The sequence below is a fragment of the Globicephala melas genome, chromosome 3 (assembly GCF_963455315.2).
Source record: "Globicephala melas chromosome 3, mGloMel1.2, whole genome shotgun sequence".
Taxonomy (NCBI): Eukaryota; Metazoa; Chordata; class Mammalia; order Artiodactyla; family Delphinidae; genus Globicephala; species Globicephala melas.
The window spans coordinates 44,050,358-44,067,629 of record NC_083316.1 but is presented as its reverse complement, the minus strand read 5'-3'; the positions used below and the strand labels follow the sequence as shown (position 1 = coordinate 44,067,629).

Below are 17,272 nucleotides of genomic sequence, written 5' to 3'. Positions count from 1 at the left end.
TTGACAGTTGAACAATACAGGGGGTTGGGGTACCGACCCTCTGTGCAGTCAAAAATCCATGTATAACTTTACAGTCGGCCCTCTGTATCCACAGATCACACAGTACTACAGTACATATTTATTGGAAAAAAATCCACATACATGAACACAAATAAGTCAAACCATATTGTTCAAGGGTCAACTGTACATAGCCACTGAAGAGTTAGATACCCATGTACTAAGTATAGAAATATACTGGAGATGCTATCCTTGAAGGAAAAAAAAAAAGCAATTTCATTTGTTTATCCAAACCAGGATAAAAATATATTCTGGTGTATGCATAAAAACATCCTGGTATTTCACTTCTAAAAATTGGTCTACTTAATAATCAAGAAAAGAAAGTTATTAAGCTGATTAATCTTTAAAGTCAGGCACACATGGGCTCCTATCCTAATTCTAGCATTTTGGGTCAGGTTACTTATCTCGCTCAACCTCAGTTTCCTCATATGTAATTCGGGGGAAGAAAACAGTACTTTACCTCTTATGATTTTTTTAGCCTTCTTATAAAGTGTTTTACACAGTGATTGGTATGCAGTAATGACTCAAGAAACACTAGTTATTACATTTTAAATCTTTTTCTGAATTCTTTTTCAAAATATAGCACAATTTTCTGATTCTCAGAATACCTAAATCAAAAGTTAACAGAAACTACATAGTAAACAAGAAGTTTCAATGAACTCAACTACAAGTCTGACTACATTTTCTCATCCTCTCACCCTCATCCTAAAGCACACATTTTCAAGGCAAACCAACACTGCTTACATTATTGAAAGAAAGTAATTACAATGTTACTTTTCAAACTGCAGGTCAGGGCCCATTATAAAGGACATGAAATTAGTAGCAATTTGCATTTTTATTGGAATAAAAAAGACCAAAAGAGAAAGAAGAACACAGGTAAATGACTTTTGTTTTAGTTATATCAATGTGCATTTAAAAACATTATGTAAAATTTCTTACTGGGTCCCAATCAACTGTTCAAAAGCCAATGCCCCACTTCATAGACATAAACAACCACATGCAGTTTAAAATTTCACCACATGATGGGGCTAAACTTCTGCATACCTCAGAAAACTGCTCAGGTGCAGTGCTGAAAACACTGCTTACCCTTAACTCAAGTGCTCCTATCATTCCTTCAAATAACAAAGAAAAGACTTAACACTGAATTGAGGCGGGGTGGTGGTGGGATGAATTGGGAGATTGGGATTGACATATATACACTAATATGTATAAAATAGATAAGTAATAAGAACCTGCTGTATAAAAAAATAAAATAAAATTCAGAAAAAAAACCCGCTAACTTGAAATAGAGAACCCAACAGTAATTTAAGTCTATTCTATTTATTCAAGATAAGATTAAAAGGGCTCTGGCAGAAAACAAGAGGTTAATTATAACTGAGAATCCATGAATAGTGATTTTGAGCGATACACACAGTATAAGAAGTCATTACTAAAAGTGTATACTTGCTTGTGTTCGTCAAAACCACTTTGGGTAAGGTCTAAGGAGATAGTTTCAAATACTGCTAGTTAAGAGTTCAAACTGATACTACTTTCTGTAGGCAATTTAAAATAAATTAGAATAATTGATCATTTAGAACAGGCAATCCCAGGTCTCAAAATCATCATCTTCATTCATGATCTATATAGCCAGATCAAGAGTCTGGGTCTAGAAAGCAATAAGGATTCAAGAGTCTAGTTCTAGGGCTTCTCTGGTGGCACAGTGGTTAAGAATCCGCCTGCCAACGCAGGGGACACGGGTTCAAGCCCTGGTCTGGGAAGATCCCACATGCCGCGCAGCAACTAAGCCCATGCACCACAACTACTGAGCATGCACTCTAGAGCCCCTGAGCCACAACTACTGAGCCCATGTGCCACAACCACTGAGCCCACGCGCCTGGAGCCCCTGCTCTGAAACAAGAGAAGCCACCACAATGAGAAGCCCATGCACCACAATGAAGAGTAGCTCCCGCTCGCCACAACTAGAGAAAGCCCGCGTGCAGCAACTAAGACCCAACGCAGCCATAAATAAATAAATAAATAAATAAATAAATAAATAAAACAGGCAAAGTACATAAATAGACATAAAAAAAATGAAAACAAGTTTTATACTCATTTCAGAGAAAATGAACTAAAGAGAAAAAGGAAACAAAGGGAGGAGCAAGAAACTCATATGTATCCAGGCTCTGAAGTAGGCCTGGAAAAAAATGAACCCAGGAAAAGCATAACTGAGAGCAGCCTGGGGGGTGGGGGGTGGACACAAACAACAGCAGCAACAGCGAAGCAAATTCCAGAGACCTAAACAGAAGAGGAAAGGGGACAGAGTCTGTAACTAAGAAGTGATCTCAGTTACTTCTCAGTAATAGTCTACATTTCCTAACAACTATGATCCATTTTATGTCTATGAAATGAAATGTTCAATCATTTTATGAAATTCCAAAATGAGTCCTATGGAAATATTACAGAATAGAAAATGCATCCTAGATTCTAGTCTAGGCTCACACTAATTACATGAAAACAGGCCAATTAACCTTCCAGAGAACCATCTGTATAAAATAAAGTCAGTTCACATGATCATTAAAAGCCATCTTCAAACTTTAAAATTCCCCTGTCTAGGAGAATTTTCTCTCTCCAATGCAGCTTTTTCAATATATTATGATCTGACAGGTCCTTACTGGGGAACAACTTTCCAAATTGTAAAACTGTTCCTGTAAGAGCTGTTTCAGTAAACTCTTCTGTAAGAACTGCCTGTACCCCCAAAAGGTCCTAGATGAATGCCTTAGCATGGCAGAGCTTGATTAACAGGCAAGCAGATGATCAAGACCCCCTCTTGATTCCTTTGCACTATGGAAAAAACAAAGTGGAAGACAGCTTTTGAGCCAGACAGATTGATTCTAATCAATTTCAAGGTCCCTCTTAGCATGCCTTGTAAGTGGATGACAATTTCAATGTCAAGCAAGTCTTATACAAACTATGTTCTGTTTTGGTTATGTAAAATGAACATTTTTAAATTAGTGAGTCACCTTATACGTAACAACACTGCAAAGTTCTCAAAACTTCTAAAATTTGAGTAATATGCCATTCACAGTCTCATTTATTTGAAAAAGAAGTCTTCTGGTTATAAGAAATGACTTCAAAAACTTCTGATTTTTTAAAAAAACATTATCTATAGGAAAGTAAGTAAAGCAAGTTATCAGAAGAATAGTATAGGAAAAGGTAAGATGCAAAAGTAATGTGCAATGTACTCACCTGGTTTGAATTTTAAAATGCAGAGTTTTCAAAAGACAACTTTTGAAGTAAATGGTTTAGTATGTTGATGGCATATTGAAAATTGACTTCTTAAATAATAAAAACCAACAGATTAAATATAAAATAACTTAGAAAGTAATATAAAAAGTATTTTACGACAAAAACATTAAGCTTTAGTTTAACTACATCTGTGTAGAACATGAACTAAACAGAGGCAGACAGAAAGACAAAAAGAAAAGAGAGATGCAAGAAAAAATACCTTTGTTGATGATGGTGGGGTAGGAAAATTAAGCCAGGCTGGAGCAAAGTCATGCTGCGCCATTTAGGTCCAGTCTCTCCAACTCAGCGAAACAAGGCTTCAACACCTCATGGCAAGTCCCTGTCGTATAAAAATAGAAGGTATTAGATCTATACAGCTCCTGGCCAAAATTATCTTCTTATACGTCCTTTAAATTACAATGATCTGACTACTACAAGATTTCAATTATAATGCAATTCTACAAAAGGCAAAAATATAGTGACAGAAACTAGATCAGCAGAGTGCAGGTGAAGGGCCTGGGGAGAACGGAAATGACTACAAAGGGAAGGAAGAAGTTTTCAAGGGTAATTGAGTACTTATCCTAATTGTGGTGATGATTGTACAAACTATACACTTGTTAAAACTCATCAAATTGTGTACTTAAAACTGGATAATTTTATTATAAACTATCTCAATGATGCTTATTTTTTTAAATTACAATAGTCTTATCACAAATAGATGAGTTATCAAGTGTCTCCTGATGTGACACAACAGGATGTATGCAGCACTATCTATGTACACAGCACAAGTTATTCTTGCCGCCAACCCTTACAGAATCTGAAATCTGATTTAACTAACAATTTGCAGGAAATTCAACATAGAGAAACAAATTAAAGGACAAATGAAGGAAGTAATCCACCAAATGCAGATCACACGATGAGTCAAATGATCTGGTTTCTTCAACAAATAAACAGCTTTCACAGGCAGAGCAATCAAATACAACATGTGGCCCTTATATAAATCCTTACTCAACCAAGTTTAAAAAGTGAAAATTATGAGTCAAAAATTTGAACATGAGCTGAATATTAAATGACTTTAATAAATTACTAATCACTTTAGATGTGATGACTGTTAGTGCAATGCTGGTACAGTGGACCCTTAAAGAACAAGGTTTAGAACTGTGAGGGTCCACTTATACATGGATTTTTCTTTTTTTTTTTTTTTTTCCACTAAATACATACTGTAGCACTTCACGACCTGAGGTTGGCTGGATCCAAGGATGTGGAGCATCGGGTGTGGAGGGCCAACTGTAAAGATTTTCTGACTTTTCAAGTCAGACTTTTCAACTGCGTGGATGGACAGCACCCCAACCCCCACCCTGCTCAAGGGTCATCTGTAATAAAAGGACATATACAGAAGTCTTTGCAATTAAATCAACACATCTGGAATTTGCTTCTTTAAAAAAAAAGGGACCGTGAAAACGGGTGTCACTGAAACAAGGTTGTCCATATGTTTATAAATGTTAGAAGTAGGTGTATAGTCTCTCTACTTACACATATGCTTGAAAATTTCCATAATTAAAAGGTTTTTTAAAATTACAATCATCACAATGGGTATCCACTGCTCTTGCATTCTAAACTTAACTTTTTGGAAGCCTCTCTCAATTGCATCAATAAAAATTTCAAGTTGCCAGCACAATCTAAACACAGTAAACTCAGTTTTTTAAAATGAGGGAGAAGCCAACTGGGCAACTGTACTCATTTCAATATAGAGCTTACATATTAGTCAATGAAGAAATCAAATTTTCTGAACATTAATGTCTAAGTTTACTAATAGATGTTTCATATTTACAACTACATAATCTCAAAAGTGGAACTTTAAAAAGCAAAATGATCAATACCATTGTTAGTCTTCCTTTTTCAAAATTCTTTCAAATATAAGTAAGTGCCATGGCAGAATCTGTCATACCAATTTCCTAAAATACTTTAAAAATTGTCAAGATACTACAGGAACATTCTACTTCTACCCCAAACTGTACTGGTTCATTACAAGAAAGGTTAAGGAAAAAAAAACCAAAAAAACGGATACAATTTACCAATATCAATAAAACACTTATGAAACAAATGCAATATTTTAAGACTGTACCTAAATCAAAATGAACTACACAAAAATTTGGACATTTTGAGCTCTAATTCTACCACCACCATACATTATATTTTAAAGTCTTCTGAAATAAAAATGAAAACTCAAGTGTTTTAGGATATAAAAAATTTTTATTATCTATTTTGACATGAAGCTAAATACTGTTTTGAGGTGTCTGTGATAGGATGTTACTTGTCCAACAACTTTTTAGAAAATTTTTGTTGGAAACTCTTAAAATTATAGGCCCAATAACTCAATGAGAATGAAAAATTATTTTTATAGCTTGTTCCAAATAAAAATTCCCAAAAACTCCAAAGGACCTAAATAAAATAAACAATAATTTAAAGCTTTTTCATTTTATACAGAGTCTCATCCCAAATGATGGTTAAATAAGAAGTTATATTCTAAAACTTATCCCTAGGAGGCAAACTACTACTACTGTCTCTATTTCTGCAATGTCTTTATGAATTCTAATTTAAATCGAGTTCTTACAGAATAAAGCATGGATAGCTAATGGCATAGGTTTTCCTGTTCTGAAAAAAGGTAAAGAGCAATACTAGCTAATACTAGGACATTTATACAAGTGTGTGAAAGGATCAGGATATGCTATCCCCAAAATATGCCACTTTGACATAAGAAAAATTTTGAGCTGAAGGCATGTGAGTTCCTGAAATCCCTTACCTACCTCAAAGCAGAGCCTCCCAAAAGAATTTATTAATCCCATCCCCTGGAGTAACTCTAATCTTCTCCTTTTGGGAAACAAACAAACAAAATCCAGCACCACCACACCCAGACATTGCCACAAACCCCTAAGGACCCAGTTATCTATCTCTTCTCAAAAGTCATTTGCTTTTTCTATTAAGTATCCTTTTTCCCTGTGAAGTTAGGTATAGAGATCCCAAATTCTACTCATCTCTTTGAGTTACTCATCTCTAAGTACTGCCAGGTGTGAGGACACGCTAATAAACCTCTGTTTGTTTTCTCTTGTTAATCTGTCTTTCCTCAGTCTAATTTACAGGGCCCCAGCCAGAGAACCTAGGAAGGTAGAAAAGAAATTTTACCCCCTACACATATAAAAGCAAATTAACGTTTAAAAGCTCCACCCTATCCATTTTCTTTTGTTTTCCTTTGAATTTTATTTTTTATACAGCAGGTTCTTATCAGTTATCTGTTTTATACACATTAGTGTATATATGTCAATCCCAATCTCCCAATTCATCCCACCACCACCATCCCCGCCTCTTTCCCCCTCCATTTTCTTTTAACTGTGCTTTATGCCATCTGATTTCATTCCATCTTCCTCTCCCTGTATGTTATAGGCTGAACTGTGTCCATTCCCCAGCCCCCCTGCCCAAAATTTCATCATGTTGAAACCTAACATACCTCAGAATGTAGAAAGAAAGAAGGAAAGAGGGAGGGAGGGAAAAATGCTGCCAGTATGAAAATCCTAATTTCTCATCTCACCCAATTTACAACTTGTTCACCACTGACAATAAAAATCCACCAGGGGAACACTGGTTCTGAAATAACCCAAATCGAAACTCTATACGTTCTAAGTGTACATGCCTGACTTTAAAAAAAAAAAAAAAAAAAAAAAGACCACTAACTACTTAGAAGTCCCAAATACAGTTCTTTGAATTGAAAACTAATATACTTTGGCAAGAAATACACAAATAGATGGGACTTTCCTATTTCTGGTAATGTTTTACTTCTGAATCCACAAAAATTTGTGCCAAAGAATGAGCATCAAACTTACATCTTTATAACGGTTTATATTTCAGATAAATACGCTTTAAAAGTCACGAAGCCTATCAAAAACACCCCAAATCAACCAATGGCTAAAGCATTCTAACTAGAGGCAGAATACAGATTACTGTTAAAAAAAGAACATGGGGGGACTTCCCTGGTGGTCCAGTGGTTAAGAATCTGCCTTCCAATGCAGGGGACTCGGGTTTGATCCCTGGTCGTGGAACTAAGATCCCACATGCTGCGGGGCAACTAAGCCCACACACCGCAACTACTGAGCCTGTACCAGAACTAGAGAGCCCACATGCCACAACAAAAGATCCCACATGCCACAACTAAGACCTGACGCAGCCAAAAATAAATAAATATTTTTTAAAAAAAGAAAAATAGAACATGGGCTTCAGAGTCCAACAGGCCTGGATTCAAATCAGCTCAACCAGTTACTAGGCTGAGTCTCAGTTTCCTCTCTTCATTAAAATTAAGATAACTACTGCTTACTTACCTTATAAAATTCATCCTGAAACCTGTTAAAGTTATTTAAAAAAGAAAAAAAACTAGTACCCTTCACCACCATAATGGTTTTATAACAATCCTTGAGTAAGGTTAAGTTTTTCCATCATTAAACAGCTAACATTCCTTCATTAGGAAGGCAAGAACCAGAAGACCACTATTCATAGTCATCTTTAGTTCTCTTATTGGTAAACCTGTGGAATACTCCTTTAGTAAGCTTAGTTTAATACATTAACAGATTTCCTTTAAAAAGTAGTCTTCTTCCCAATTCAGGCCTAAAGCCATTATACAGGGCAGAGCAAAGGAGCCAAGGGTCTAAAACTAAGTGTTAGAGCCAGAGTAGGGATGAGAGGGTATCAACACATGGAACTGGCCCAGCACAGGACGTCAGCATCAAAGCAGAGCAACAAAGGACATCCATGAAGGGACAACCAGGGATGGGGCAGTGAGCCCAAAAAGAGTGAGGAAGGCATCCATGCAGTAGAAAGGAAGCAGCTAGAATAAGGAGTTATAAGACTAAGCAGGAGAGAAGGGTATCCACATGGAAGTGGCAGCTGGGGCTACAATAAAAAATTGGTTATATACAAGGAAAACGATCAAATAAATATATTTAGAATGATGAAAGCTAGTAAGTTTCATACTGTTAAAGACAGTAACTAATAATGGAAAGGATGAAAACTAAAGTGAATGATGTGTTGTTGTATGATTAACACAAGTCACATATTAATAAAATACTAATAGTCATATGTATCATAAAGATAAATATTTCTGTGTGTGTGTGTGTGTGTGTGTGTGTGTGTGTGTGTGTGTCCCTCCTCTCCCCCAGCTCTGCCCACTGAACGGGCCAGGCCTGAGCATAGTGACACTCCAATAGCAGTAAGCATACTTAACATCCTGGTCTTGTCTTCTAAAAACCATTTTCCAATAAAAGAAACCAGGGCTTTTTTGAGAAATGAACAGCTGATTCCAGGGCTAGGAAAAGATGACAAAGTAAGTTTGGAATATTTTGTTGTAGCAAAAACCAAGGAAGTGTCCAAATAATGACTGGGAAATATCAAAAGGACACAGAAACCAGCTTGAGTGAGCTCCCCACTGGTCAAATCAGGGACAATTTGAGCATTAAAAATGAGAAAATATATGGGAAGGACATCAACACAAATGGTGAAATACAGAACTCCAAGAGCCTACCCCTCCACACAAACACCAAAAAATCAAGCAAAATCTGTCAGAACCAACTTTATCAGAACTCTGAAAAAGTCAAAGGTTTACAACAATTAGGGCAGCACTGAATCAAGAAAATGGAAACTTTAAAATGATAGTAAAGCTTTATGGCATTTTCACTTGCCCTTGACCCACATCTTCTCTGTGGCACAATGGAGGTTTTGAAGACCCAGTGTAGGGCTCTGGTCTCTGGTTCCAGAGTGAGCAGAGTAGACCTTATTCTCACAGAATTACGTTTGTCTGTGTAAACCTGTCTGGGGTCTACGTGAGGACCGAGAGGCACTTGCCTTTGTTTTGCCTAACAGGGAAGGAAAATGTGTCAAGCAGAGAGCAATCCTCCAAAACACTGTAAGGCAAATGAAGAGCCCCCTGCCAAGGACAGAGGTTTACAATTCAGTGAACAATAGCACACCCAAAGCCTGGGAGAAAAGGCAGAGAGGGAATTGGGTGGAGGGTGGGGGAGAGTTATGGCATTGCAACAAACTCCCTCATGCCCTATAAGGGAAATGAGAAAACCACACCAACGCTCAGAGCAAGATGCATGCTCAGAAAAAAAACACCTGAGAAGGTCCTAAGCTTTCACCCCTGGCTGATCATTAGGTTCAGCAAAACCAGTACATGAAGGCTAAGACAGTTATAAACAGTGTGTAAAGAAATGCCCTAACACAGATCCAATAAGAAAAAAGTGGGAGAGTTCTTATTTTTTTCCTTTCCCTTTATTTTTATTCCCTTTTGGCTCCAGGCATGCATCTGCAACAAAACACTAGCTGACAAGGTAAAGATGGCTCTTGTTTGAAGAGCTCGGAGAACAGCAGTATCCGTGGACAGCTGAAATAAAACTGCTATTGTATTGCACTGAAACTACTTTTTGTAACCACTGAACCTTTAGTAAAGCCTTACTAAAGGCTGCAACCTGTCTCAGATGTGTTGTGAGCGCCAAGATGGTTTCTGGCTTGGCCAATGTGTGAAGGATTTGCAACCTTGAGACAAGATACTATATTGACCCTGATAACTTTTATATTTTGTTCATCATGGATTTTTTGCATTAATTTAAATTTCATTAAAATGTTATTTATCTCAAACAACAACAAAACACTAGGTGATCGCAATCTAAGGGACAGAGATTTCAGAAACTAACCAACACAAAGAATACAGACTTTCAGAAATAGTTTAGAAAAGTCACTAAATGAACACAAAACCAAACCCACAGCAAACAACCCCCAAGGATAGGGAGAAAAAACATTTGATTCCTAAAGACTCCAAATTACAATATTCAAAATGTTCGATTTTCTAACAAAAATTACAAAGCGTGCAAAGTATGGCCCACTGTTGGGGGGGGGACGTGGAGGGGAGGTTGTGATATTAGCAGACACTGTCCCTGATGATGAACAGACATCAATTGTCTTAAATACAAAGAGCTAAAGGAAACCAGAACAATGTCTCAACAAATAGAATATCAATAAAGAGACAGGAATTACAGCAAAGAACCAAACAAATTCTGGAGCCAAAAAGTACAATAACTGAAATGAAAATTTCACTAGACAGTTTCAACAGCAGATCTGAGCCGGCAGAAAGAAGAATCAGAAAACTTGAAGAGGTCAATTAAAATTATCAGTCTAAGGAGCTGGAAGAAAAAAAAGAAAACTGAACAAAGCCGAAAAGACCTGTGGGACACCATCAAGCATACCAACATACACATAATGAAAGTTTCAGAAGCAGAGAAAAGGAGGGGGTAGAAAGAGTCTCTGAAGAAATAATGCCTAAACACTTATCAAATTAACTAAAGACACAGAATATACATATCCAAGAAGCTAACCAAACTCCAAGAAAGATAAACACAAAAAGATTCACACCAAGACACATAACCAAACTGTCAAAAGCAGAGAATCTGCAAAGCAGGGAGCCAAAGGCCAAAGCCAACTGGTGGCATAAAAGGGATCCTCGGGCTTCCCTGGTGGCGCAGTGGTTGAGAGTCCGCCTGCCGATACAGGGGACACGGGTTCGTGCCCCGGTCCGGGAAGATCCCACATGCCACGGAGCGGCTGGGCCCCTGAGCCACGGCCGCTGAGCCTGTGCGTCCGGAGCCTGTGCTCCGCAATGGGAGAGGCCACAACAGTGAGAGGCCCCTGTACCGCAAAAAAAAAAAAAAAAAAGGGATCCTCAATCAATAATAGGCCACATTGTAATGAACAAAGACCTACTATATATAGCACAGGGAACTATACTCAATATTTTGTAATAACCTATAAGGGAAAGAATCTGAAAAGGGATATTTATATGTATGTATACTGAATAACTATGCTGTACACCTGAAACTAACATGACACTGTATATCAACTGTACTTCAATTTTTTTAAATTTTTAAATAATAATAATATGCCACATTAACAAAATGAATGAAAAATACCATATGATCATCTCAGCTGCTGCAGACAGGCACTGGACACAATCTAACAACCTTTCATGATAAAAACACTCAACCTGATAAAGAACATCTATGAAAAAACCAGAGCTAACATCATACTCAACACAACTTGTGTATGTATTCAATGGAAAAAGACACATTCTGTTAGGATTAACCATGAAAACATGCTAAGAAAAAGAAGCCAGACACATCCAGAAGCCAGATCACATGTTGCAAAATCCCTGTTTTTATGAAATATCCAGGATAGACAAATCCATAGAGACAAGAAGCAGAGACAACCAGGGACTGTTGGGAGGGAGGAACGAATGGGTACTCGTTGCTAGATGGATACAGATTTTTCTTTTGGGGTGATGAAAATGTTCTGGAACTTGGTGAAGCTGGTGGTTTCACATCATTGTGAATGTACTAAATGTCAGTGAATTATACGTTTTAAAATGGTCAATTTCATGTAATGTGACTTTTGCCTCAATAAAAATAAATAAAAGTGCTGTATTACAACCCCTTGAATAAAACATGAATCCAGAGAGATGAATACATACACTGAAAAATTTTAGGAGGAAGAGGTTATTTATACAATTTCTAAGAACCTCAAAAAAGAAAAGTTACTACAGTTTTGCAGTGAAATGGCCTGGCAAATAGCCTGGGAAATCCTTAATCAACAGATCAAAGTGAATCATCAGTAACAGAACAAACTGAAATTGCGTGCCAATGAGCAAAACAGAGCACCACTTCACTTTTATAATATCCTAACCAAAGATAAAGAAGCACAGCCTGTCTCAACAGGAGAAAAGCTAACCTTAGAGACATTACATGTACTAAAACAACTGGCCCATAATCTTCAAGAATCACGTTATACAAGTCAAGAAAAATCATTTTTTAAAAATGATGACGCTGTAACATGTTTATTCTATAATTTTATGAGTCATGTTTTTAACTTTTGAAAAGTATACTTAGACATTTTATTCCATTCAGTTTTGTTTGCTTCACTACTGCAATACCATTAATAAAATTTTATTAATATTTAGTAAGCACTAGGTAATTTCCAGACTTCCCTAATAAAAAGCAAGAGGCCCCTCCCCTATGGAGTCTGATTCAACAGGTCTTAAGCAAGGCCTAGAATTCTGTTCTTAAACAAGCACTTAAAGTAATGATAATCAGGAAAAGATGGTAAATACTGTAATAAATATTTACCAAGAATAAACAAAATCCTTGCCTATGGAACATGACCTCTAAAGGAAGCAAAATAATCTATTACTTTACTATTTTTTTCCAGTTTTGGCCATGACACAGTGTCCAATATCTTCTGTTATCAAACTCAAAATTACAGATTACACACTCAAATATAAAACAGCATTAGCAAATTTCACAAGAAATCTAGACTACTAGAAATTTCCATCCTTTAAGAAGTTTCATATTATTAATGCTTGCTTTAACCTGGAATTTTGTTAGACCCCCATCCCCCTCAGCTTACCTCATTAAGTTGTTCAGAAACTTTCTATGCTTTACTTACATGAAAAAAAAATCATAAAAAAAAGAAGAGGAATGTTATGAGAATTGTTATTACTTGTTAAATTGCTACATATGAAAATTGCTACTTTCACCCCTACAAAAAAGAATTTTATTTAAGGAGAAAAACACATTACTGGAAACAGCATGCTTTCAATTCTCAAGTTTTTAGGTATAATACACAAAATGTAACTGAAGTACTCCAAAACTTATAATGAGCTGACCTAATTTTCATATAAAATGCACCACTACAAAAAAATAAGCCTTACTCTATAAACAAATTTTTACTCACTGAGCTTCTCTTTCCCTCACAAAACTAAACAGTTTAAGTCATCCCTGAATAAGATTTTTTTTAAAGGTTGGTAAAGGTAAACTTTAATTCAGAATTATACTGCAAACAATATGGACTAAATGGCATAAAATTTAATTCAAATCAACTCATTTACTAAACAGCCAATGTAAGCAAAAACAAGTACTAAACACTGAATATCAAGGGCAGTTTTCCTTCTAACAGCTAACAAGTTAACAACTGGAAAACAAGGTTGCTGCCTCAACTCCTTTATCAGAAAAGGTATAAGCAAATTATTTATCTGAAGTATTTAACCATCAGAAAAGTGCCAACATTATCAGGGTTCAAACAGAGTAAACATATACACTTAAAAATATATATATGCTGGGATCAGCTTAGATATGTTCTCTGAAAAGTGGGCAGAATCAGAAGAGATAAATAATTTACCGCTAAGCTACACAGCCAGTAATATGAATTCAGATTCTTCTGCCTCAAAAGCCATGTTCTTTGTTCACTACCAGTATATTTCTCAAACTTTCCCACAGAAATTACTTAAAGCTAATAATAAATCCATTCTCCTGCCCCACCAAAATGTATTTTCAGAAAGTAATCAAAATAACTCATCCTCAAGTCCTATTTTTTTACAAACTCATGAAATTTCTGCATTATACTATAATATATCCATGTATGTTCTAATATAAAAAATTTTAAGTTACTTACTATCAAGTAAAATAACCTTGCAGCAAGAGATGACTGGTTTACCCTATGTGTTTCTTAAACTATGTGTTTGAGAAAACACTGCTATAACAATGTAAAATCCCAGCGATGACTTAGTTCAGCTGGAATATCAACATGAACAAAAAAGAATGTAAGTACATATGACTATGGTTAAAAAAAAAATATCTTGGATACAACTGACAATGTCTCATATAATGCAGAATTGGATTTTTTTAAAAACCAGGATATTATATACTACAATCAAGAAACTTCTAAATTACCATCCCTTAAGAGTCAAAGATAGTCCTTCTTATTTAATATGTTCAAACTTATTTTATTTAGCCCAAGACACAAAACCATAATGCTTAATGTTTTATTTCAATTAAGCAGAAAACAAAACTACCCTCTCCGGCACTGATGCAGGAAGGAAATGGAATTTATCACTGTTTCTCCCCACCTGCCCCCGGCACCTTGGCCAGTAACATAATTCTAAAAAATAAAAAATCTGAAGCAATCAGTCACTCTGGTGAAGAATTTAGAGTAAGCATGGAATATCTCTAAACAGGTCTCTTAAAACTACTGGGGGCTTCCTTTCTAAATGGTACTAAACCATTCTGCTACAAATATATCTGAACTAATGAATCTAGTCACTATACTCTCAACACATCAAGCCAGTAATGAACAGGTCAACCAAACACCACTTAATACGCCAGGTATATCTAAAACCAAGTAGAGAAAATACTCTGGGGACAGTAAGCAGCGTGCTTTGAACAGCACCCAGGAATAAGAAATCTGAACTACATTTAGCAGGCAAGGGGAGTACTCAGAAGTTTTAAAGTTGCAATTACATGTCTGGAAATGTGCTTTCAGAAAATAAATCTGGTAGCTTGTTGTAAAATAAAGGGGGTGGGGAGGATTCAGTAAATCACTTGGAGAGGAAAATATTAAAATCTAGAACTTTAGTTCCCATTACCACCCATTCATAACAAATGTTTTCAAAAGTTTCATTAATTTTTTTAAAGGACTATTCATGAGTTCAATTCCAATGGAAAAGAGCTTCCCTCAACTTCCTAAAAACTACAATATAAAAGCCAAACTCAAAGCTCTCTTATAAAAAATGGAAGTAAAGAGAGCAAGAGTAAGGGAGTAGTACAGGCAATTCAATAAAGTTGTAACACTCCCTCACACCATACACAAAAATAAACTCAAAATGGCTTACAGACTTAAATGTAAGACATAACACCATACAACTCCTAGAAGAGAAGATCGGCAAAACATTCTGACATAAATTGTACCAATATTTTCTTAGATCAGTCTCCCAAGGCAATAGAAATAAAAGCAAAAATAAACAAATGGGACCTAATCAAACTTATAAGCTTCTGCACAGCAAAGGAAACCATAAAGACAACCTACGGACTGGGAGAAAATATTTGCAAACAATGTGACCAACAAGAGCTTAATTTCCAAAATATACAAACAGCTCACACAACTCAATAACAAAAAAAAAAACAACCCAAACAAAAAATGGGCAGAAGACCTAAATAGGTTTTTCTCCAAAGAAGACATACGGACAGCCAACAGGCACATGAAAAGATGTTCAACATCATTAAGTGTCAGGAGAAATGCAAATGAAAACTACAATGAGGTATCACCTCACCTGATCAGAATGGCCATCATCAGAGAGAGTGTCTACAAATAATAAATGTTGGAGAGGGTATGGAGAAAAGTGAACCCTCCAACACTGATGCTGGGAATGTAAACTGGTGCAGCCACTGTGGAAACGGTATGGAGGTTCCTTTAAAAACTAAAAAGAGTTACCATATGATCCAGCAATCCCTCTCCTGGGCATATATCCAGAAAACACGAACACTCTAATTCAAAAAGGTACATGCACCCCAATGTTCATAGGAGCACTATTCACAACAGTCAGGACATGGAAGCAACCTAAATGTCCATCAACAGATGAAAGGATAAAGGAGATGCGTGTGCGCACACGCGCACACACGCGCGCGCACACACACACAATGGAATATTATTCAGCCGTAAGAAAGAATGAAATAATGCCATTTGCAGCAACATGGTTGGACCTGGAGATTATCATACTAAGTGATATAAGTCAGAGAATGACAAATATGATCTTTTATCACTTATATGTAGAATCTAAAAAAACAGTACAAATGAACTTATTACATAACAGACTCACATAGAAAACAAACTTACGGTTACCAAAGGCAGGTGGGGAGGGATAAATTGGGAGTATGGGATTAACAGATGCACAACACCATATATAAAATAGATAAACAACAAGGATGTAAACAACTACACTTCAATTAAAGAAAAAATTCAAAAAAATAAAAATATAAATAAGGGGGTAGTAACAATGGATATGGAGTGGGGAAAAAATGGCAGAGAGAGGAAGACTGCAGAAACAATCTACAGGTGGGTGATAGTAGATGACTGGATGTGGAGAGCTAAGGAGACTGAGAAACCAAAGATGAAAAACATTTCAAAGTTAGGAAATGAGGGGGACACAAAGAAGATTTGGGGATGCTAGTAAATGGTGTTAACATTGTGTATTCATTTTGTGAGAATTTATCAAGCTGTATACTTAAAATTTGTGCACATTAGTGCATGTGCGTTACAATTAATGAAACATTCAAATACAAACTTTTTTTGAACAGAAAAACAGGAACAAAGTTCCCAAGAACTATTTGGTAACTTGGAGTGAATCACTGAAGGTCAGTGATTTAACCATTCATGCCTAGGTACTAGAACCTCTGTAAAAAACCCAAAAGGAAGGGGTACAGAGAGCTTCCAGGTTGTGGTACACCCCAAACTCCACAGGGACCCTTCCAGACCTCACCCTATGTACCTCTTCATTTGGCTGTTCAGTCGTGCCCTCTAGCATATCCTTTAGAATAAACCAGTAACAGTGGTGTTTCCTTGCATTCTGTAAACCATTACAGCAAAATATGGAACCTAAGGATGGAGGAGGGTTTTGCGGGCATGGGAATCTCCCATTTGCAGCCAGATCAGACAGAAGTGTGGGTAACCTGGGAATCTACTACTTGAGGTTGGTATCTGAATTGGGGGCAGAAGGGCAGTCCTATGGGACTGAGCCTTTAATCTGCAGGGTCTATACTAAAGGGTCTATAGTAACTCCAGGTAATTGGTGTCAGAAAATCCTAACTGAATTCAACTGTAGAACACCCAGTTAAGTGTGTCCACAAAAAATTGGAGAACTGCTTGCTGCCTGGTATATGAATGCACACAAGAGTATCTAACTATCGTTCAAAAAAAAAAAAAAAATAAGGAGTCGGGGTAGATTCTCCAAATAAAGAGCTAACATGAGTGCTGACGCCACGAAGATATTTGGCTTTTCAGAGTCTTTCAACATAACGGTCATTCAATAAAC

General features: G+C 36.5%; 1 protein-coding gene across 3 annotated transcripts in view; it reads right to left on the bottom strand.

The window, feature by feature from the left end:
• Window positions 1-17,272, bottom strand: part of GPBP1 (GC-rich promoter binding protein 1) — a 72,412-nt gene that overhangs the window by 34,789 nt on the left and 20,351 nt on the right. For all 3 annotated transcript variants that reach the window (XM_060295786.1, XM_030843616.3, XM_030843630.3), the window contains exon 3: window positions 3,542-3,661. In XM_060295786.1, coding sequence (XP_060151769.1) covers window positions 3,542-3,604 — 63 coding nt within the window. In that variant the 5' untranslated portion in view covers window positions 3,605-3,661. The remainder of the gene's footprint in view (window positions 1-3,541; window positions 3,662-17,272) is intronic.